At 42.8% G+C, this 24,889-nt stretch overlaps 1 protein-coding gene across 1 annotated transcript in view; it reads left to right on the top strand.

Annotated features, from left to right (window-relative positions):
* LOC127008511 (sodium-coupled monocarboxylate transporter 1-like) overlaps positions 1 to 9,814 on the top strand; it is a 32,652-nt gene extending 22,838 nt beyond the window's left edge. Inside the window, exons 5-6 of the mRNA XM_050880627.1 lie at positions 3,859 to 3,959; positions 9,346 to 9,814. Of these exons, the coding sequence (XP_050736584.1) occupies positions 3,859 to 3,959; positions 9,346 to 9,548 (304 nt within the window). The 3' untranslated portion in view covers positions 9,549 to 9,814. The remainder of the gene's footprint in view (positions 1 to 3,858; positions 3,960 to 9,345) is intronic.
* Positions 9,815 to 24,889: the final 15,075 nt, after the last annotated feature.

Here is a 24,889-nt window from a genome sequence, read left to right as displayed (position 1 = left end):
TATTCGTGTGTAGCAAAATAACGAGGATTCATATGGTTCTTATTGATATAACATGTTAATCTAGGATTTTACTGCGTTTATCTGTATTACTGTTTTTCTTTTACACTTGATAATAAAAAAAAAGTGTATCGTTTTGATAGAAGTGCCTGAGGGGTGGCCATTTGTGGCCACCCTCGGACCTTGTAGGGTTAAGAAGAACAAGTCGCCAGGTCCTGACGGGATTTTTCCGAGGGTATTAAAGGAATTAGGTGATGTACTCAGTAACCCACTAACCGACATCTTTAAGATGTCGGTAAATACTGGCTATGTGCCGAGCCTATGGAAAGTAGCTAATGTGACGCCGATTTTTAAAAAGGGGGACAGGTCAATTACTTCAAACTATCGCCCAATTAGCTTAACATCGGTTATAGGCAAGATGCTGGAGTCCATAATAGCCAGGAACATTTGGGAGCATCTAGAGAAACATAGCTTAATTCACGACTCGCAGCATGGGTTCACTAAAGGTAGGTCATGCCTCCCCAATCTCTTGTCCTTCTACAATAAAGTATTTGAGGCGGTAGACAGAGATGAAACTTATGATGTAATCTATCATGATTTTAGTAAAGCGTTTGACAAAGTTCCTCACCAACGACTGTTGCTTAAATTACAGGCTTACGGAGTAGAGGATAAAGTTTTGAACTGGGTCAAGGCGTGGCTTAGCAATAGGAAGCAAAGAGTGCAAATCAATGGTAAAAGATCTGACTGGGTATGTGTTACGAGTGGGGTCCCACAAGGTTCGGTATTAGGTCCACTTTTGTTTATTATTTATATCAATGACTTAGATACAGGAATTAGTAGTGATGTCAGTAAGTTTGCAGATGGTACCAAGATCGGTAGAGTAATTGAGTCGGATCAGGACGCTAGTATTCTCCAGGGTGAACTAAACAGATTGTATGACTGGGCGGATAAATGGCAGATGGAGTTCAATGTAGGGAAGTGCAGTATTCTGAGTGTAGGTAGGAACAACCCCTCACATAACTATTGCTTAAATGACACTCTCATAAGCAGGTCTGGGTGCGAGAGGGATTTAGGGGTCTTAGTGAGCTCTGATCTCCGTCCAAGGGCACAATGCGCTCCAGCTAGAAATCGAGCAAATATGGTACTGGGATTTATTTCAAGGAGCGTAAGCAACAGAAGCGCCGAAGTCTTCCTCAAACTATATTTAGCATTAGTTAGACATCATCTTGACTATGCGGTTCAGTTCTGGTCACCTTACTATAGAATGAATATCAAAATGTTAGAATCGATGCAGAGGAGGATGACTAAGATGATTCAGGGGTTGAGAAACTTATCATACGAGGAAAGACTCAAACAGTTAAACTTGCATTCTCTAGAAAGGCGAAGGGTGCGTGGAGACATGATCGAGGTTTATAAATGGATGAAGGGCTTTAATAAGGGAGACATTCATAAGGTTTTGTTGGTAAGAGAACCGGGTAGGACACGAAGTAATGGGTTTAAACTGGATAAATTCAGATTCAACAGGGACATAGGCAAAGATTGGTTTACAAACAGGGTGGTGGATGAGTGGAATAGGCTTAGCAGTCATGTGGTGAGTGCCAATACAATTGTCACATTCAAAAATAGATTAGATAAACTCATGGACAGCGATATTAAGTGGGGTTAGATACACGGGAGATACACGGGAGCTTAGGTTCAGAGGAGCTGCCTCATACAGGCCTACCGGCCTCTTGCAGACTCCTATGTTCTTATGTTCTTATGTTCGTATTACTGCTTCCAGGAGCGAGACCCCTCTGTATGTGCCTAGCGCATCGCAGAGGTGATTGTCTCTGGAATGGAGGCACACATTCCACGTACTTTCTCTACACCTCATGCTAAAAAGCCTTGGTTTAATCACGCTTGTTCTCGTTTATCAAAGACAGAGTTGCAGCTCACAAAAGGTACCAGAGCCTTCGGAGTCCTGCTAACAATGATCTTTGTATTTCTTCCCGAAATCGTGCCAAATCTATTCTTCGACTCAACAAAACGTCTTTCATCAATAGAAAATGTCAAGACCTTGCTCTCTGTAATTCTTCCAGAGACTTCTGGCACGTAGCTAAAAATATCTCCAACTGCACTTCTTCATCTTTCCCTTTTCTCCTTAATTAATTAACCCTGACGGGAGCACCGCTGTCTCATCTATCCCAAAGGCTGAACTCCTCTCACAAACTTTCTGTAAGAAGTCCACTCTGGACGATTATGGTCATATTCTTCCTATACATCACCCCTCTGACTCATTTATGCCTGTTATTAAGATTCATAAGAACGATGTTTTTTTTATGCCCCCTCTGGCCTCAGCTTTCAGAAGGCTTATTGACCTGATGGAGTGCCTCCTATTGTCCTAAACATCCGTGCCTCCTTGCTGGCACCCTGCCTGGTCAAACTCTTTCGTCTCTGCCTATCAACATCTATCTTTCGTTCCTGCTGGAAGTACGCCTTCATAATTATAGCCTCTGTCTAAGCAGGGTGAGCGCTCCAATCCCTCAAACTATCGCCCTATATCTTTATTTTCCTGTCTATATAAAGCTTTTGAATCAATCCTTAACCGTAAGATGCAAGAGCAAATTTCTACTTCTGACCATTCTATATGATCGCAAGTATGGGTTCCGCAGGGGGCGTTCTACTGGCAATCTTCTTGCTCTCTTAACTGACTCTTTGTCATTCTTTCATAGCCGTTTCGGTGAACCTTTCGCAGTTGCGGTACACATATTGAAAGCACAAGTCTTTGCTTTCTAAACTGCCCTCTTACCTTCTTTCGGTTCCTTTATCTCCAGCTTCCTTTCCGGCTGTTCTATCTCCGCTGTGGTAGACGGTCACTGTTCTTCCCCTAAACCTATCTACAGTGGTGTTCCACATGGCTCTGTTCTATAACCCACTTTCTTCCTGTTATTCATCAATGATCTTCATTCCATAATAAACTGTCCTATCCATTCATACGCTGACGATCCACTCTACATTATTCAACTTCTTTCAACAGAAGACCCTCTCAACAGGAATTACAAGACTCCAGACCGGAGGCTGCAGAACGCTTAACCTCAGACCTTGCTATCATTTCCGATTGGGATGAAAGGAACCTTGTGTCCTTCGATGCCTCAAAAACCCAATTCCTCCACCTATCAACTCAACACTGTCTTCTAAACACCTATCCCCTATTCTTCGAGAACACTCAGCTGTCACTTTCTTCAACACTAAATATCCTCGGTCTATCCTTACCTCAAAATCTAGATAAACTGGAAACTTCACATCTCCTCTCGGCGTTAAGGTTTATCGTTTTGAATGAATCTAGAATCTGGGTTAATATTTCGGCTGCTGGAGAACTTTTGGGTTGTTCTAAGCCATTCGGCGGTGACTATAAAATGGGTAACTTGTTTGAATGAGCAAGCGGTGCGAGACCCTGCAACCTTCTGGTCACCGCGCCCGCACGCTGATCACTCATTCTCCGCCTTCTTAATTTTATTATCAAATATTTCACCCGAACAAAACCATAGTCTAGGACCTGCCTAGACTATGGTTTTGTTTTATGATATATATATATATATATATATATATATATATATATATATATATATATATATATATATATATATATATATATATATATATATATATATATATATATATATATATATATGTTACGTAGGTAGAGGAGTGTGCTTTCTTGTAATATTATATGCATGTATTACATGCTTAGTGTTCCAGAGAGGTAATGAATTTCATGACCTCTTTGTATATTGAAGCTAGCACATATCATTTGTTTAACTCTTTTTATGCTGCTGTAAATGATTCCTTGTGTTTTGTGGCTTTGTTTTCATCTGTTAACAGGGAAGAGGAAAAGTCCATGTACGACGTCTCCTATTGCTTCTTTGGTATAGGTGGCATCGTCATTACTGTCATTGTCAGTAGCATCGTTTCCATATGCACCGGTAAGTTTTCCATGTGTGTGTGTGTGTGTGTGTGTGTGTGTGTGTGTGTGTGTGTGTGTGTGTGTGTGTGTGTGTGTGTGTGTGTGTGTGTGTGTGTGTGTAATAATAATAATGATAATAATAATAACAATAAAAATATTAATAATAATAATAATAATAATAATAATAATAATAATAATAATAATAATAATAATAATAATAATAATAACAATAATAATAAACGGTTGATTTAGTTGCGGCAGCCGTCAGGCTTAAAATTTACGTTATAAATACATTTTCACTGAAAATTTACATGTTATAAATACATTTTCACTTCGCTAATGAAACATGTACAAAATGAAGGGGGACGGGAATCAGTAGTCTGATTTGTGCGGGAAGGTTGGGGCGATGGAGCTTGGAGTCGGGAGGAGGGGCGGTGGGGGGAGAACAGTGCGGTGGTGCCGAGAGGGGGGGGGAGGTGCAGTCTCTTCAGATGTCGGTGAGGTCAGGTCAGGCGCTGGGTTCAGGAGACAGTTGACGGTGGTGGTGCAGGTGGGCAGTTTATGGGAGGTCACTCAGGTACCAAGACTTAGTTAGGCGCTGCTAAGCTCCTGGGGCGGCGAGACACAGATGGTGGTTTGCTTCCCGGCTGGTTGATGTAACCGTGAGGACATGTGAACAACGTTGATGAAGTTGTCGTACATCTTGCTCCGAACCTGAGTGACGAGGCTGCCGCACTGCCTGCCACCTGAACTGACCTTCCTCTGCTGCTCGGTGACCGAGTTGGTATCCTTAGGAGCTTAAGTGTGTCGGCAGGGACGCGGTGGATGACGAGGCGTTGACGACACACATCTCACTACCCTTCCAGCACCACAAACACACTGCACTCACTGTATGTCTATATGTCACAACATTTCCCAAAAAGTTCTTTGGAGTAATGAGTTCCTCGAATAAATGAGAAGAGGCGGGGGAATGAGGAGCGAAGGAAAAGGAAATAGGGTTAACAGGCTGACCAATTAGAGGTAAGGAAGAGGTCTAGTATGTTGGTCCGGTCTTCAAGACGGTTGGGAATACGTGTAGGGTGCTGAACCAAATGCTATAGGTCATTGAGGAGAGCAAAGTTGTAGGCTTGTACACCAGGCTTGTCAGTGAAAGAGGATGAAAGCCAGAGCTGGTGGTGAACATTGAAATCTCCCAAGATGGAGATTTCAGCGGAGGGAGAGTGGGTCAAGATGTGCTCCATTTTAGAGATCAAGTAGTCAAAGAATTTTACATTCTTAGTAGAGTTAGGTGAAAGATAAACAGCACAGATGTATTTAGTAATAGAATGACAATGAAGTCTTAGCCAAATGGTGGAAAATTCTGAAGAGTCAAGGCCGTGGGCACGAGAGCAAGTGATGTCGTGGCGCACGAAGGCGCAACATCCAGCTTTGGATTGAAATTTAGTATAGAGATAGTAGGAGGGAACAGAATAGAGATTGCTGTCAGTAGCCTCAGAAACCTGTGTTTCGGTGAGGAAGAGGTGAGGTTTAGAAAAGGAGAGATGGTGTTCCACAGAATGAAAATTAGAACCAAGACCGCGAATGTTGCAGACATTAATAAGAAAGAGGTTCGAGGAGTTTTCAAGACACCTCTCAGGTCGGCAGCCAGAAGGGGAGTCCGCCCTAGGTGAATTTGATTGAGTCAATCAATCAATCAATGGGGGCATACGCCGGGGGGCGCGTCGCTTCGCTCACCCTACGACGCCAAGCCCGGGGGTCCATCCGGGCGAGTCCCCATGCAGGACCCCTTCCCATCTCGAGTACCTCCCGGCAGGATCTATCGACTTGCTCAATCCACGAACTCCGCGGGCGTCCCCTTGTCCTCTTCCACTCAGGACTGTCTTTTACAGAGACAACCCGATGAGCAGGATCAGCTTCCGGAAAACGTGACACGTGCCCGTATAGCCGGAGATGGCGTTGAAGGACTATGCAGGTAATACATGTCGAATGAGTCTCACGGAGTAGTCGTCGGTTTGACACAGTCATTCCAGCGATATCCCATGATTCTTCGTAGACACTTATTACCAAAAGCATCAATCCGCCTCTCCAAGCCCCCATTTAGTGTCTACATCTCACAACCATAGAGTAAGACAGGGAGCACAAGGGACTTGAAGATCTGGATCTTTGTCCTTTTGCACAGGTATCGACAACGCCATATACACAAAGTCCATAACACCGTGGGCCAGACCAATCCGCCGTCAGACTCCTTGGCCAGACTCACCGTTGGTATGAACTACGCTACCAAAATATATGAAACTTTCTGAGATCTCAACGTCCTCGCCACACGCATGAACAAACTGTACTGTTTCATCCGGCAAGCTTCCAAACACCTGTATTTTGGTTTTGGCCCAAGAGACCTGAAGTCCCAAGGGCTTTGCCTCCTCGTGCAGTGCCTCGAGAGCCATCACCAAAACCTCTAGCGACTCCGCAAGGATTACTTCATCATCAGCAAAACCAAGGTCAGTGACCCTGGATTTGCCAATGGATGCTCCGCAATGACTCTTGTCCACGACTCTGCCCAGTACCCAGTCCATTCACGAGAAAGAAGCTGGACAACCCCCCCAAAACACACACACACACACACACACACACACACACACACACACACACACACACACACACACACTTCACAGCACTCTCTGTCCCAGAATACAGACCGGTCAGGAAACCAATAGTCCTCGCGGGAATCCCACGGAGTCCCAGAAGTCCCAGAGTGCCTCACGATGCTCTGAATCAAACGCCTTCTTGAGATCGACATAGGCTGCAAGCATCCCCTGTCGAAACTCACGTCGGCGTTCCACCAGTACGCGAAGCGCTAGGATACGGTCATTTGTTGACTTTCCAGGCGTGAACCTAGACTGTTCAGGTCTCTGCAGCTTCAGCAGTTGGCTGCGAATTCGCATCAGCAATAGGTGGGCAAGCACCTTGCCTGGCACACTGAGCAGTGTAATACCACGGTAGTTGTTGCATAGCTGTTGGTCCCCTTTCCTTTTCCAGATAGGGACGACCATCTCCCCCTTCCAGTCAGGAGGAGTGGTACCGGACTGCCATACGGCAGTCAAGACTGCATGCAACCCGCGGAACATGGCCTCACTTCCAGCTTTGAGCAGATTGAGCAGATGTTACAGGCGCCAGGTGCCTTCCCCCACCCCTCAACTCGGCCACAGCCTCCCTGACCTCACTCAGAGAGGGTGGGCTTTCGTCAATGGGTGGATCAGCATCCACCACCTGCAACCCAGCAACTGGAAGCTGCCCACGTGGAGGGTCCGCCATGTACAGCTGCTCAAAGTATTCAGCCCAACGAGTCCTCTGCCCATCCATGTCAGACACGAGACAGCCGTCAGCTGTTTGGATAGCGCTCACCTGAGAGGAAGACTTGGAACGGAGCTTCTTCAGGGCTCAGTAGGCAGGTCAAAGATCATTCGCAGTTAAATGTCCCTCGACTTGTTCGGCGAGACCCTTACATACCTCTCCTTGTCTCTCCTCAGGAGAGGTAGGGTAGGCGGTGGCCGAACTGGTAGCGTACTGGGTCCACATTCACCGCGTGATGGATGACGCGGGTTCAAATCCCCACGCTACCACTCGGATTTTTCAGTCACCGCCGAGTGGCTTAAAACTACCCACATGCTGTCCTGAAGACCACCCATCAACCCGGACTCTAGAGGAAGCCGTCCAAGCGAATCAAGAACGAGTTCCGGGGAGCAGCATGAGCCAATGCAAAATGGCGCCACTATAAACACTCGCCTGCGCCAGAACAGGCTGGGGCGACCATCAGGCCCCACCTGGAAGAAGCCTTGGGCCGACCATCAGGCCCCACCGGGAAGATGCCTACCGGCGCAATAGGCAGCAACGTAAAAAAAAAAAAAAAAAAAAAAAGGAGAGCTCTACTCCAATGTGACAGAACCCTGTATTGGTCCCGATTCGCAGCAAGTCTGACAGCGCGACTCTCCTCAATATTCTCCAGCGTCTCCACCGAGGCAAAGCCACTCCTAGATCTCGGGCGCTATCCAATGCACTCCTTGGCAGCTTGCAGAGTCTCACGTTTGAAGGTATCCCACAGTTCTACAGGGTCCTTCAGGGTGCTGAGCACATCAAACCGATTTGAGACTGTCACCGCATACTCTTCAGCACATGCCTGGTCCTTTAGCCTCTCGAGATGGAACACAGTAGTGTTGCGTCTCGAGATTCTTCTTGACCCGACATGAAGCTTGAGTGTTGCAACAACAAGCCTGTGGTCAGTTGCAAAGAACTCAGCACTCAGGTAAACCCTGCAGTTCTGAAGGATCATCCAACGACTACTAACGAGAATGTGGTCGATCTCCTAAGCTATCCCTCCGGCATCGCTATACCAAGTCCAGCGGTGCAGCTCTGGTGTCTGGTACCAGAAACCCGCAAATCTCAACCTTCTGGATTTTGCAAAATTCGGGAGGTAAGAGCTGTTTATGGGGACCAACACAAATCTCGTAGCCAACCCTGTCAGTGCCAGTAGTAGCATTGAAGTCGCCCAGGACGATGAGTGTGTCCCGGGTCTAATACGGAGTCGAGTTTGGCGTAGAACATCTTCTCTTCAGTTTCACGCATCTCAGTAAGAGCGTACACTGCATCAATAGACATGAATCCCAGTGTGTGCTTCAGCCTCACTCGCATTATTAGCTCATCAACCGGAGCAACCTTAACCACAAACGGCAGCAGTTGGCTGGAGATGCCCATAGCTACCCCCTTGACATGGAAGCCATTGCGCATGCCGGACCAGAAGAAGGTGTACCCCCTCTCACTGATCTCGCCACTGCCAGGCCTCCTTGTCTCAGAGAGTGCCTCTATGTCCACCCTCAGCCTTCTGAGCTCATTTGATTGATTGAGTGTTTATTTTTAGTACGTATAAGTATGTCTTTGCTCTCTCTGCCATACTGATACCTTTTAGAATATAGTCTTCAGAGAGGGCAACTTTTCTTTTCATGAATTTTAATGTCTCATTACTTTATTAAGGAAGAGTCACCGTAATATGAACTCAGGTAAGGAATGTTTCTTCATATTTGAGTTGGCTGCCACCCTGGTGCTACATTTGTTCAAAGTCGCAACCACTGGTAGAACCAATAAGCAATATTTAGGGGAAATTCATGTTTGAGATGTTCTTAAAAGTAGTCGCATTTTTCAACACGAGTTCAGCGAATCACTGACAAAATATAATAAAGACAATTTCGAGCCCAAGGAGATGGACCTCTGAACATTTACCACCATCTCCATGAAAATATAATTAAATGACCAGCCAGCATTTGATACCGAAAATCATATACAATGTACTTCAATTAAGTCAATGTTAACCATTACATAAACATTTGTAACTACTTATTACTTCCACTACACAGGTCCGCATCGGCCTCAAGATGTAGACCCTCGGCTGGTGAACCCAACATGTGCAAGACTTTACATCTGGCTGTGGGGAATGTTTTGTTCCTCCAAAAACAAACCTGGCCACACCGACATTCCTTATGAAGAGAGCAGCGTAGCAATGTTGCCCACCAACGCGGTAAAACTGTCCTCTTTGCCAGGAGGAAAGAAACCACGTTGAGACTAATGTTAGGACTGACGATTTAAATGTCTATGTGTTATATACCAATGTCATTATAAGAATAATAATCAGAAAACTTTAACCATTTAAAATCTTTACTGGTTTTCTGAGTACAGATAGGACGTGATTTAGTATCGTTATTAAGTTTAATGACTCAGTCAGTATAAGCGTAAATTGAAACTGGGACTTTTTTAATACTTTGTCTCCCTGCGGAAATGTTCAATATAATTTTGAGGCACAGAATCTCTGTATGATTCAATCAATATGTCCATTGACAAAAAAAAATGCTTTTGAAAACTACTCGGATTTTCATTACATACATGAAATATCATGAAGGAAAAACATTCAGGTGCTACTTTCCTAATGAAAACAGATCTGTCTCGCATAGTTTTTTTTTTTTCTTAATTGCAACTGTCATATGTATATATATATATATATATATATATATATATATATATATATATATATATATATATATATATATATATATATATATATATATATATATATATATATATATATATATATATATATATATATATGATATACTGTGTCTATCACAGCTTCCCTAAAACTAAAACTCTTAAATTATATAGAAGACTTGTATAGAAATGTGCCATACGGGGGGAGGGGGGGGGGTCTACCTGGGTAAGTGGGCACCTCAGTTATTTGTTTATTTTCTCATGTTTATTACAATCATATTAATTTGTTTCACTTTACTTTAGAGCTTGTTTATTGGCAACTCCACAAAAGGAGTACCAAAAATATGGCATCTTATTGATCATTTTAGAACATGTCAGGTTTTCCAGATGTCAAAGCAAAGCATTCTGTAAATTTTAGAAAGTCTCCACACCAAGAAACGTAAGGGTAAGCTACCTATGGAAAAAAATAGCCACACATCTGTAATTTGGGACAGCAATAGCAAATATCCTTAGAAGCATTTTGCTAAACTCTGAAGCTTTTAGATATAAGCATTGCTAGCTGTAGCGCGAAAGTAAAGAGTGGAGATTGGGCAATACCTGTTGTCGTCACTTTCGACTTACAATTTACATATGTTTTGGTTGGCTCATAGTCGGTGGGCTTAATTGATGGGGTAGGATGGTTGACCGCACCGGTTAGCTGCGCAGGCAGGCCCTCAATAGTGGCGCCATTCTTTCTTTGTTCATGCCCCACAGCCGAGAACTGTGTTGCTGGGTCAAGGCGTGGCTTAGCAATAGGAAGCAAAGAGTGCAAATCAATGGTAAAAGATCTGACTGGGGATGTGTTACGAGTGGGGTCCCACAAGGTTCGGTATTAGGTCCACTTTTGTTTATTATTTATATCAATGACTTAGACACAGGAATTAGTAGTGATGTTAGTAAATTTGCAGATGATACCAAGATCGGTAGAGTAATCGAGTCGGATCAGGACGCTAGTATTCTCCAAGGTGAACTCAACAGATTATATGACTGGGCGGATAAATGGCAGATGGAGTTCAATGTAGGGAAGTGCAGTATTCTGAGTGTAGGTAGGAACAACCCCTCACATAACTATTGCTTAAATGACACTCTCATAAGTAGGTCTGGGTGCGAGAGGGATTTAGGGGTCTTAGTGAGCTCTGATCTCCGTCCAAGGGCACAATGCATTCAAGCTAGAAATCGAGCTAATAGGGTACTGGGATTTATTTCAAGGAGCGTAAGCAACAGAAGCCCCGAAGTCTTCCTCAAACTATATTTAGCATTAGTTAGACCTCATCTTGACTATGCGGTTCAGTTCTGGTCACCCTACTATAGAATGGATATCAAAATGTTAGAATCGGTGCAGAGGGGGATGACTACTAAGGATTTCAGAGGCTGTGCGGCCTCGTTTTTTGGGAATAATATCGTAACGAACAATCGTATCGGTACGAGATTTTGCGACAGTGTATTTCACACACTGCCTTAATTTTTAAGGGTATCGCCAACCGCCACAAGTAGAGAATAAAGGCACTTGTCCCTATACCAAGAGGGTAAAGTCATCAGTGTCAGGCAAAGATACGAACACAACTACCAGAGGCTCCGCCCACCTTGTTCCTCTTCCCTCCATCTCCCGCCTCCTCCCTTCTCCCTCAATCTCTTTCTCTCTCACTCTCTCTCTGGAAGATACATACATACTCGAGAATGATTTTTTTTTTTCAATTAAGGCATGCTTGATGTGATACTGGGACTTTAATTTTGAGCATAGTGATACACATCTGGGCCGTGGACGTAATGACATGTGAGAGTAGGGTGAGGTGGTAAATGATGACTACCATGATTGATGGTAGAACGATTGCTCGCTTGTATTTGTTTCTCTCTCGTTTGTTTTTTGTTGTTTTCCTTTTTGCTACCTTTCTTCGTCACCTGACTTTGACTCGCGGCACCAGTCGTCAAGTGTACCAGAGAGAAGATAAAATGGCCACTAAGATACAGCACTGTCGCCATGGCTGCAGAAATGCGTTTGCCACACTCAGTGATTCACTTTTAGTACTACCTCAAACATTTTATACCTTCGCAATTCTTCCCGTTACCATACTTTCAGCTCTTCCCTGACAATAAAATTAATAGCACCACTATAATTTGGCGATAAGAGCACCATTACTTTTATCAGTAGGTACATGCTATACAATAGCCCTACGAAAACGTACACCATAAACCACCAAACCACTACGCTACCAATAGTTACGGAGGTAATTAGGCTATGTAAGTAACACGTTACCCTACTCTCAACTTTATTTAAAGGATGCCTATCAGTATTAGAAAGAGTATATAACGCCACTACAATTAATGCATGCCTTTCATTCATTATAGTTACGAAGCTACATGAGAGAGAGAGAGAGAGAGAGAGAGAGAGAGAGAGAGAGAGAGAGAGAGAGAGAGAGAGAGGGAGAAGGGAGGAGGCGGGAGATGGAGGGAAGAGGAACAAGGTGGGCGGAGCCTCTGGTAGTTGTGTTCGTATCTTTGCCTGACACTGATGACTTTACCCTCTTGGTATAGGGACAAGTGCCTTTATTCTCTACTTGTGGCGGTTGGCGATACCCTTCAAAATTAAGGCAGTGTGTGAAATACACTGTCGCAAAATCTCGTACCGATACGATTGTTCGTTACGATATTATTCCCAAAAAACGAGTAAGATGATTCAGGGGTTGAGAAACTTGCCATACGAGGAAAGACTCAAACAGTTAAACTTGCATTCTCTAGAAAGGCGAAGGGTGCATGGGGACATGATCGAGGTTTATAAATGGATGAAGGGCTTTAATAAGGGAGACATTCATAAGGTTTTGTTGGTAAGAGAACCGGGTAGGACACGAAGTAACGGGTTTAAACTGGATAAATTCAGATTCAACAGGGACATAGGCAAAAATTGGTTTACTAACAGGGTGGTGGATGAGTGGAATAGGCTTAGCAGGCATGTGGTGAGTGCCAATACAATTGTCACATTCAAAAATAGACTAGATAAATTCATGGACAGCGATATTAGGTGGGGTTAGATACACGGGAGCTTAGGGTCAAAGGAGCTGCCTCGTACAGGCCTACCGGCCTCTTGCAGACTCCTGCGTTCTTATGTTCTTATGTTCTTATGATATTCCTGCTACTGAAACACCGACATTTTTTCTTTGGGAGTGAAATTAAAATTATCAGGAAGTTAACAGGTTTGCCAGATATTCTTTACCGAACTAGTAGAACAACAATGCCAAAGTTTGACACTGACTGAAACCAAAAAAACAATAGAGAGTAAAACCCAACAATCAGGGAGAAAATGTAGTAGCTATACCTACTCAAAAAAAATGCAACTTTGCAGATATAGAGTGGAGATGATTGAGCTTAAACTACCAGTTGAATGAAAGGAAGGGAGAGATGTTTAGTTTTGGATAAAACTATTAACTCATTGAGAAATGAAGGAGACCCAAAATGTCGTATGCTTGAAGAAAATGGTTGTGTATTATCAGTGAATTCTATACTATGGAACGGACACTTGCCCCACCCTTGCCATTAAGCCGCGAATTTTGGAAAATCAACCGCTTTGGTGCGAATCGTCATAACTCCCCCATTTCTGGGGCTACCGTAAGGTTTTTGGTATCAATCGAGGGCAAGATGAAAGGGCTATATTTGTTAATTAGCGACTGGGCTCGAAAACCGACACGAAAGGGTAAAAAATCCAAAAAAAATGGCAAAAAAAAACGTCTCTGAAAAAAAAATATTTTGAGTTCCCAACCTTGAAAGCACTTATTGTTTTTAGAATTCAAAACACTTATTTAACAAATGATTTAGCCCTGCCAATTTGCTTTTCAAAATGGTGCATAACATTTCCCTACTCCCAGTAGTTTCGTCGCTAGAGCTCGAAACGTAAACCTGTCGAGAGCGATTTTGACGAACTCCAAACACTTTGACGTTTTTGTCTAGTGTGGCCTTGCTATTGCATCTAGAAGGCTGTAATGTGGCATGTAGCCCCTCTTGCCAATGTAGTCTGACCAACTCGAAGGATACGTTGATAGCTCAATTCCAAATTCGTCGTCGAGCCGTCACAAAATAGCCTGTTTTTCGGCCCTTTTGCCGCGGTTTGGACACCTAGTTTTTTGCTTATAACTTGTTTTATTTATTTAATGCTTTCCAATTATTTTATTATTATTAATCTGTATTAAAAGAGCTTTCATGTGCCACCAAGCACTCCTTCTTAGCTTCAGTAATTTTTGCTCGAGCTCGACCAGAAGTCGCGACGAACATTCGCCGAATCTGACTCATTTCACGCGCGCGACGAAAAACCTTCCTGACGCCACACACACACACACACACACACACACACACACACACACACACAATATATATATATATATATATATATATATATATATATATATATATATATATATATATATATATATATATATATATATATATATATATATATATGCATAAAAAATCATATATGAACACTTCAATATGTTGACTAACTTGTATTAAACCAATTTTAAGATATCTAAATAAAAAAAAAATATTACATTTTTTTTTATAATCATATCAGGAAGGTTTTTCGTCGCGGCGCGTGAAATGAGTCAGATTCAGTTAATGTTCGTTGCGAATTCTGGTCGAGCTCGAGCGAAAACTACTGAAGCTAGGAAGGCGTGCTTGGTGGCAAATGAAAGCTCTTTTAATAAAGATTATTAATCAGAAAAAAAATGGAAAGCATTAAATAAAAACATAAAAAAAAGAATGTTATAAGCAAAAAATTAGGATGTCCAAATCACGGCAAAAGGGCCGAAAACCAGGCTATTTTGTGACTGCTCGACGACGAACTTGGAATCGAGCTATCAAAATATCCTTCGAGTTGGTCAAACTATATTGCCATGAGGGACTACATGCCAAATTACAGCCATTTAAAGGCAATAGCAAGGCCACACTAGACAAAAATGTCAAAGTGTCTGGAATTCGTGAAAATCGCTCTCGACAGGGTTTACGTTTCGATCTCTAGCGACGAAACTACAGGGAGCAAGGAAATGTTATGCACCATATTGGAAAGCACATTGGCAGGGCTAAATCATTTGTTAAATACGATTTTTTAATTTCTCACAAAATGAGTGGGTTTCTTGCGAATTTATTCGTTTTTTTATCCTTTCAAGTCGGTGTTTGAGCCCGGTCGCTCATTAAAAAATATAGCCATTGTATGTTGCCATCGATTGATACCAAAAACTTTACTGCAGCCCCATAAATAAGGGAGTTATGGCGATTCGCACCAAAGCGGTTGATTTTCCAAAATTCGCGGCTTAATGACAAGGGCGCCGCAAAATCAAAAGAGTAAGCCGCCCATTACTTGAAATAATACTGGTTTTATTCTTAATAAATCTTTCCACACGCCAGTGCATCTGTAGAAAGTCTTCAACCATTTCAGAGGAGTTAAAACAGGTATTAAAATCAGTTTTAAAAATATTAGTTTTATTGGCTCAATGCATAGCCAGTCCCCAGATATTTTGAATAAACGCCCAAAGTCAGTCTTAAATGATAAACAAAGAGGAAAAAGTAATGCTGCAGATGAGGAAACCACACATCTCATATCAATGCAGTTTGAGTTGATATTCAATTATCATTTAAACTGTATGATTAACATTTGCCACGTGCTATTACAAATAAATTGTTCACATTAATAATCATCTATCAGGAACATTTTGAATGCTTTATTTATGTTTATAGATTTTTTTTCATTGGAACTCAGGACAAGTTAGGTTAGATTTCTTTAAGTTAGGTCAGGTCAGGGTAGGTTAGATTTAATTTGTCAACCAAGTTAAAGTAGCAGCTAACTCTAGTTTTAAGGCTGAACTGCATTTTTTTCTCATTTATGCATATTGTCAGGACAAAACATTTATTTCCGGGGAATTTTGATGTTTGCTTTCGTTTGATTTGCATCGTTAAAAAAAATCACCAATATGAGGAAGGGGGGATGAAAAAAACTAGTAGCTTGCAAAAGATTGGGTAACAGGATAATCAAAAAATATATCAAAACTAAGCAAAAAAAAAAAAAAAATGGTTTCATGCGTCAGGGCGGGACGGGTGTACTTCCAGAATTTAGCAAAGCTAACACCATTTCAATTCCCTGTTAACTACCACGGACACATTATAAATCTATCCCACATAAAAAGTCAATGTGGTTATATTAACAACAGTGAGGAGAGAGACCTTAAATAAGTAGAAATGCATAACTTCTTTTATCAATAGAAAATGTCAACATCTTGCTTCTTCTAATTCTTCCCGTGACTTCTGGCATATAGCTAAAAATATCACCTCCAATTTCACTTCTTCCTCTTTCCCTCCTCTCCTTAACCCTGACGGCAGCACTGCCGTCTCATCTGTCTCTAAGGCTGAACTCCTCGCTCAAACTTTCTGTAAGAACTCCATCCTGGACGATTCTGGGCATATTCCTCCTACTCATCCCCCCTCTGACTCCTTTATGCCTGTTATTTAAATTCTTAGAAATTATGTTTTCTATGCCCTCTCTGGCCTCAACTCTCAGAAGGCTTATGGACCTGATGGAGAGCCTCCTATTGTCCTTAAAAACTGTGCTTCCGTGCTGACACCCTGCCTGGTCAAACTCTTTCGTCTCTGCCTATCAACATCTACCTTTCCTTCCTCCTGGAAGTATGCCTTTGTACAGCCTGTGCCTAAGAAGGGTGACCGTTCCAATCCCTCAAACTACCGCCCTATAGCTTTAATTTCCTGTCTATCTAAAGTTTTTGAATCAATCCGTAACCGGAAGATTCAAAAGCACCTTTCCACTTCTAACCTTCTATCTGATCGCCAGCATGGATTCCGCAAGGGGCGTACTACTGGTGATCTCCTTGACTTCCTAACTGACTCTTGGTCATCCTCTCTTAGCCGTTTCGGTGAAACCTTTGCTATTGCGCTGGACATATCAAAAGCTTTTGAAAGGGTCTGGCACAAATCTTTGCTTTCCAAACTACCCTCCTACGGTTTCTATCCTTCTCTCTGTACCTTTATCTCCAGTTTCCTTTCTGACCGTTCTATTTCTGCTGTGGTGGACGGTCACTGTTCTTCCCCTAAACCTATTAACAGAGGTGTCCAACAGGGTTCTGTCCTATCTCCCACTCTCTTTCTGTTGTTCATTGATGATCTTCTTTCCAAAACGCCTCAAAAACACAGTTTCTCCACCTATCCACTCGACACAATCTTCCAAACAACTATCCCCTATTCTTTGACAACACCCAGCTATCACCTTCCTCAACACTAAACATCCTCGGTCTATCCTTAACTCAAAATCTCAACTGGAAACTTCATATCTCATCTCTTACTAAATCAGCTTCCTCGAGGCTGGGCGTTCTGTACCGTCTCCGCCAGTTCTTCTCCCCTGCACAGTTGCTGTCCATATACAGGGGCCTTGTCCGCCCTCGTATGGAGTATGCATCTCATGTGTGGGGGGGCTCCACTCACACAGCTCTTCTGGACAGAGTGGAGGCTAAGGCTCTTCGTCTCATCAGCTCTCCTCCTCATACTGATAGTCTTCTACCTCTTAAATTCCGCCGCAATGTTGCCTCTCTTTCTATCTTCTATCGATATTTTCATGCTTACTGCTCTTCTGAACTTGCTAACTGCATGCCTCCCCAGGGGCCCCACTGGACACTTTCTACTCATGCTCATCCCTATACTGTCCAAACCCCTTATGCAAGAGTTAACCAGCATCTTCACTCTTTCATCCCTCACGCTGGTAAACTCTGGAACAATCTTCCTTCATCTGTATTTCCTCCTGCCTACGACTTGAACTCTTTCAAGAGGAGGATATCAGGACACCTCTCCTCCCGAAATTAACCTCTGATTTTGGACACTCCTTTAACCTCTGTTGGGGAGCAGTGAGTAGCGGGCCTTTTTTTATTTTTTTTTGTTTGCGCCCTTGAGCTGTCTCCTTAGCTTTAAAAAAAAAAAAAAAAAAAAAACGAACTGTCCTATCCATTCTTACGCCGATGACTCCACTCTGCATTACTCAACTTCTTTTAATAGAAGACCCCCTCCACAGGAACTTAACGATTCAAGGCTGGAGGCAACAGAACGCTTAGCCTCAGCCCTTAATATTATTTCCGATTGGGGCAAGAGGAACCTGGTGTCCTTCAACGCCTCAAAAACACAGTTTCTCCACCTATCCACTCGACACAATCTTCCAAACAACTATCCCCTATTCTTTGACAACACCCAGCTATCACCTTCTTCAACACTAAACATTCTCGGTCTATCCTTAACTCAAAATCTCAACTGGAAACTTCATATCTCATCTCTTACTAGATCAGCTTCCTCTAGGCTGGACGTTCTGTACCGTCTCCGCCAGTTCTTCTCCCCTGCACAGTTGCTATCCATTTACAGGAGCCTTGCCCGCCCTCGTATGGAATATGCATCTCATGTGTGGGAAAGGTCCACTCACACAGCAATCCTTGACAGAGTCAAAGGCTCTTCGTCTCATCAGCTCTCCTCCTCATACTGATAGTCTTCTACCTCTCAAATTCCACCGCCATGTTGCCTCTCTTTCTATCTTCTATCGATATGTTCATGTTGACTGCTCTTCTGAACTTGCTAACTGCATGCCTCCCCCCTTCCCGCGGCCCCGCTGCACACGACTTTCTACTCATGCTCATCCCTATACTGTCCAAACCCCTTATGCAAGAGTCAACCAGCATCTTCACTCTTTCATCCCTCACACTGGTAAACTGTGGAAGAATCTTCCTTCATCTGTGTTTCCTCCTGCCAACGACTTGAACTCTTTCAGGAGGTGGGTATCAGGACACCTCTCCTCCCGAAATTGACCTCTCTTTTTGGACACTCCTTTGACCTCTATTCAGGAGCAGTGAGTAGCGGGCTTTTTTTTTTTTCTTTACGTCCTTGAACTGTCTCCTTAGCTGTGAAAAAAAATAAAAATAAAAACACAACCGCGCGTGTCCTTGTTCGGGGCATAGAGTAAAATTTACGAAGTAAATAATAACTACCTGTTATGATAATGCCTTCCGCACGCTTTCCAGAGGTTAGGATTTGAAGTCTAGGCTCTGGAAATCCTTGATAACCTGAGCCTGCTTCTTTCCCTCGTCAAAAACTTGCGGAGTCGGCACTTTAGGAATGCCATAAAAAGAGACCTGGGTGTTTGTTGGACTTATTTCAACATCCAACCACGCAACATATGTGTGGCATCGCTGTTCTTACACCCACACATACAAACAAACAAGAAGGAACCAAATAAAACCCAAGGAGATTATTAGTATAGACTCCGTGAGACAACCCATCGTCGCGGCCGCCGGTCAGCGTTTCCATGGTAACAGAGTTTGTTGGTCTCACGCTCCCATGATGCACCGCGGCGTGACCTCAATCGAAAACACTGTATACAACTCGCGCAGAACCGTCCAAACGAAAATGTGGCAATATTCTTAGCCGTTACGGTGAAACCTTTGCTATTGCGCTGGACATATCAAAATCTTTTGATAGGGTCTGGCACAAATCTTTGCTTTCCAAACTACCCTCCTACGGTTTCTATTCTTCTCTCTTTACCTTTAGCTCAAGTTTCCTCTCTGACCGTTCTATTTCTGCTGTGGAAGACGGTCACTGTTCTTCCCTTAAACCAGTTAATAGTGGTGTTCCGCAGGGTTCGGTAATATCTCCCACTCTCTTTCTGTTGTTCATTGATGATCTTCTTTCCAAAACGAACTGTCCTGTCCATTCTTACACCGATGACTCTACTCTGCATTACTCAACTTCTTTTAATAGAAGACCCACGCAACAGGAACTAAATGATTCCAGGATGGAGGCGGCAGAACGATTAGCCTCAGACCTCAATATTATTTCCGACTGGGGCAAGAAGAACTTGGTGTCCTTCAACGCCTCAAAACAAAGTTTCTCCACCTATCCACTCGACACAATCTTCCAAACAACTATCACCTATTCTTTGACAACACTCAGCTGTCACCTTCTTCAACACTAAACAGTCTCGGTCTATCCTTAACTCAAAATCTCAACTGGAAACTTTGTATCTCTTCTCTTACTAAATCAGCTTCCTCGAGGCTAGGCGTCTGTACCGTCTCCGCCAGTTCTTCTCCCCCGCACAGTTGCTATCCATTTACAGGGGCCTTGTCCGCCCTCGTATGGAGTATGCATCTCACGTGTGGGGGGGGCTCCACTCACAAAGCTCTCTTGAACAGAGTGGAGTCTAAGGCTCTTCGTCTCATCAGCTCTCCTCCTCCTACTGATAGTCTTCTACCTCTAAAATTTCGCCGCCATGTTGCCTCTCTTTCTATCTTTTATCGATATTTTCATGGTGACTGCTCTTCTGAACTTGCTAACTGCATGCCTTCCCCCCTCCCGCGGCCACGCAACACACTCAAGCTCATCCCTTTACTTTCCTAATCCCTTACCCAAGAATTAACCAGCATCTTCACTCTTTCATCCCCCACGCTGGTAAACTTTTTTTATTTTTAAAAAAAAATTTTACGTCTTGACCTATTGCGCCGGTAGGCTTCCTCCCGATGGTCGGTCCAAGGCTGCTTCCCGGTGGGGCCTGATGCTCGGCCCAGCTCGTTCTGCCCCAGGCGAATGTTTATAGTGGCGCCATCTTGCATTGGCTCATGCTGCCCTCCCTAAGCTCATCTTTAATCCTAGAATCTAGAGTCCGGGTTGATAGGTGGTCTTCTGGACAGCATGTGGGTAGTTTTAAGCCACTCGGAGGCGGCTGAAAAATCCCAGCTTGGTGGCACCGGTCAGGGATTGAACTCGCGTCCTCCTGAACGCAGGGCCGTCTCGCTATCTGTTCAGCCACCGCCTCCCCAAGGACCAATCTTCCTTCATCTGTATTTCCTCCTGCCTACGACTTGAACTCTTTCAAGAGGAGGGTATCAGGACACCTCTCCTCCCGAAATTGACCTATCTTTCGGCGACTCCTCTAACTATTTATAGGAGCAGTGAGTAGCGGGCTTTTTTTTCACATTTGTTACCTTTTTTTATGCCCTTGAACTGACTCCTCTGCTGTACGTATATTGGCGAAAATACTACTCGTGTGACCTCACCTTAATGTTCATTATATATTGACTATGTTCTTACTTTTAATGTAGAAGCATGTACAGCTTTTATGTAGAGCGTCTCATATTTGATCAAAACTCACTACGAGTAAACATAAGGAAGAATTGGGCAGGAATGAGAAAACTCAGTATACGACTGGACGTCAACCAACCGTGTTACACAAGCATGCATGTCATTGTTAAAGTATATTAACCAGTAAATGGAGAATATGCAACATACAGGTCAGACACCAGCTACTAAGAGGGGTTGGTTACATGTCTTTTGGGAGAGAAATGGTTGTGGAGTGGTGGGGATGGCTTGGTCACCAGAGATAAAAAAAAAAGACTTACAAGAGTGCTTTAATATAAAAGATAACTCCTGTAAGAGAGAGAGAGAGAGAGAGAGAGAGAGAGAGAGAGAGAGAGAGAGAGAGAGAGAGAGAGAGAGAGAGAGAGAGCATAATTAATGCAAGGTTTATGGATCACCTTGACAGCTGATCTACACCTAATTATATCATCAGAGTGGACCAAAGCTCTTGACTAAGGAAAACGAACGTGTTTGCTATCATTAGACATCGAAGGAAATGGAAAAACTGAAAGGCCTATGTGTTGTGGGTCAAGTCCTTGCTCTGCTGACCAACTACCTGAAGGACAGGAGCTTAAAAGTTGTTATGAATGGTCGAGAATCATCAGAGTATAAAATCAATGCTGAGGTGCCGCAAGGTAATGTTCTAGGACCACTCCAATGGAGCATCTTTTTAAATGACCTACTGCACCTCATCCCTGAAGCTCGGGCGTTTGCTGATGACGGTACGGTGACGACATCGTACGACCCGGGACAGGAAAAAGCACTGGTGGAGCACCTCAACGCAAGGCTTCAAGACTTCACAGCTTGGAGTCATCGTTGGCAGGTCAGGTTCGCTCCCCATAAAACACAATCGTTGAATATAACCAGAAGTGATGCAAGACTCCAATTGCAGTTCGAAGGACAAACTTTAAAGTCTCAAGATGAAGTGGAAATCCTTGGAATCACGTATGACAAAAAAAAAAAAAAAAAAAAAAAAAAATCAAAACTCACACTGAAAATATAGCCAGAAAAGTTTCAGCAAAAATAATTCACTGAGAAAAATAGCACACCTGACCAAAAAAGACAAAGAAATATTATATAAAGCTCAGATTCGATCAACAACGGAGTACTCGTTTTTAGCTTGGGGAGGAGCAGCCAGCGTCCACCTAAGCTTACTAGACAAAGTACAGCGAAGAGCCGAAAGACCCATCGAATCAAATGAACCAACCGAACGGACCAGCGTGGACAGCCTGCAGCACCGGCGAGACGTGGTGGGCCAGACAACCCTTCACAAGGTGCAGCAACAACAACAGCCTCATCTGCAGCCCCTGAGACGACCACTACGACAGGCGGTGCGGACCACGAGAGAGGTGGAGAGGACGCCAGCCGCCCTGGACGAGCCTCGCTGCAACACCACTCACTACCAGCGACGATTCTTGCCTCGTTACACTAGATTATATAATAATTTTATAACTTTTGATAATGATGTAATATATTGGTCTTTGCAAGATTTTAAACACAACGTAAATTGCTGGTTACATTGTATATAAATTATAATGACCATGTTTTATATGCAATTATGGTTAGACTTTTAGATAGGAACTATAATCAAATAGTACATTTAGCCTGTAAAAACAGTAATTTGTTATTATAACAGAGCAACTACTGTAACCTAAACTGATGTACAAGTAGAGAGAGAGAGAGAGAGAGAGAGAGAGAGAGAGAGAGAGATAGATTAATTTCTATTTTGAATTTTATTTACTGCAAAATAATAGCCTACTGCATAATAATAAGTTGGTATTCGTAAATGCAAAGTAATAGCCTAGTTTCATAAATGCAAACGAATCACTTAGTACTCTTAAATGCAAAATAATAGCTTTGTAATTCATTTCAATTCATAATAACCTACTAATTTCTTAAATGCGCCGGCTGGCATGGTCGATGACGTCATTGCATAACATTGTCAAGCGATAATTAAATGGTGATATCATTATATATTTTTAAATCATATCAGAATTTTTGTGCACGTTATCAATGTTTTCTTCTGATTTTCTTCGCGAGGACGTTGCAGGAATGAATACAACATTTATTCAAATGCATAATAGCGTTGTAAACAACTTTAGCTGTCAATGACTAAATTTGAACGAAATGTAGAGAGACATTTTCGTCCGCGAATTTAAAAGTTGTTATCAGTGTGCACAACTGACAAATTCATATCTAATAATTTATGGAGTGTATTATGTAGTGACATGTCTGAACATTAGCCTCTTTCCATGCGGTGTATATATTTTAAAGTCAGGGCCGGTGAACGAAACTCAGTGGACAGTGTGTCAACACTTGTGTCCCACGATTGTACACTATGTGCTCTAGGGTATGGCCCATCTTTTTCTTATGAGGAATATATTAATCCAGTGCATACGTATAACTAAAGCGGTGGCTGAGTGGTTAGCGTGCCGGCCCTGCATTCGCCGCGTTGTGGATTATGCGGGCTCCGTCGCTACCACCTGGTATTCTTCAGTCACCACCGAGTGGCCTAGGACTACCCACTTGCTGTCCTGAAGACCACCTATCAATCTGGACTCTAGAAGAAGCTGTCCAAGTGAAATCAAGAATGAGCTCCGGGGGGGCAGCATGAGGCAAGAAGAATGGTGCCACTATTAAAAATTGCCTGCGCCATGACGGGCTAGGACCGACCTTTAGGCTCCTAATAAGGAATAGCCTACCGGCACTATAGGCCATATGTAAAAAAAAAAGATAAAAGCAACCAAATAGCAATAATGAACAAATGGAATTACCAAGACAATGTGTACGATCTGCTATGTGACACTAACACTTATGTCGAATTAGAATCTAACCCACTGGAGCAGCTGGGTAAGAACATTTCACAGGGAATTAATTCAAGAAACTACTGAGAGTAAGGGACGAATTAATCAAACAATAATAGGTGATAAATCCATCAACACCTTACATGCATGGCCAAATCAAGACCTACAAGACAAACCATCCAGTGAGGCCTATAATTAGCACTGTAGGCTCTGCTACCTACGAACTTGCAAAATGGTTGATGAAGCTCTTATCCCCTTATGTTGGAACAGTTTCTAATTCATTTATAAAAAATAAAAAAAACAGTGTGGACCTAGTGTAAATATTAAAAGCTCTTAATGTCAGCTACCCTTACAAACTTGCATGCTTTGATGTGAAATCTCTTTTTACCAACGTACCTGTTAAAGATGCATTGAATTTCCAAGTATTTTGGGTAGTAATGTTGGTGGGATACTCAACAAAAACATCATAGAACAAATAAGCTTATGTGTAGAAAATTCAAACTTTGTGTTAGGTAGGAAATTTTACACACAAAAATTTGGTATGGGTATGGGTAATCCCTTCTCCCCAGTATCAGCCAACATATACATGGAGTTTTTTTTTAAATCCCCTTTGGAGCACAATCAAGGCCCCAAACATAGTGTGGCTACGGTACGAGGATGACATCCTATGTTTTTGGCCAATTTCCCAAGCAACTGATAACTTCCTGGATAAATTAAACTCACTGGCCCCATCAATCAAGTTCAAGTATAATACAGAACAAAATAACAAAATTCCCTTCCTTGATGTAGAAATCATTAGAAAAAAAATGATTCGTTAAAAACTTAAGTATATAGAAAACCAACAAATATCTTTTCATACGTACATTTCTTTTCCTATCATCACATTACTGTAATTAAGAGTCTACAGAATTTCAGACCCTGAAAA

The sequence above is a fragment of the Eriocheir sinensis genome, chromosome 38 (genome assembly GCF_024679095.1).
Source record: "Eriocheir sinensis breed Jianghai 21 chromosome 38, ASM2467909v1, whole genome shotgun sequence".
NCBI classification, from domain to species: domain Eukaryota; kingdom Metazoa; phylum Arthropoda; class Malacostraca; order Decapoda; family Varunidae; genus Eriocheir; species Eriocheir sinensis.
This window is presented reverse-complemented; position numbering and strand designations above follow the sequence as displayed.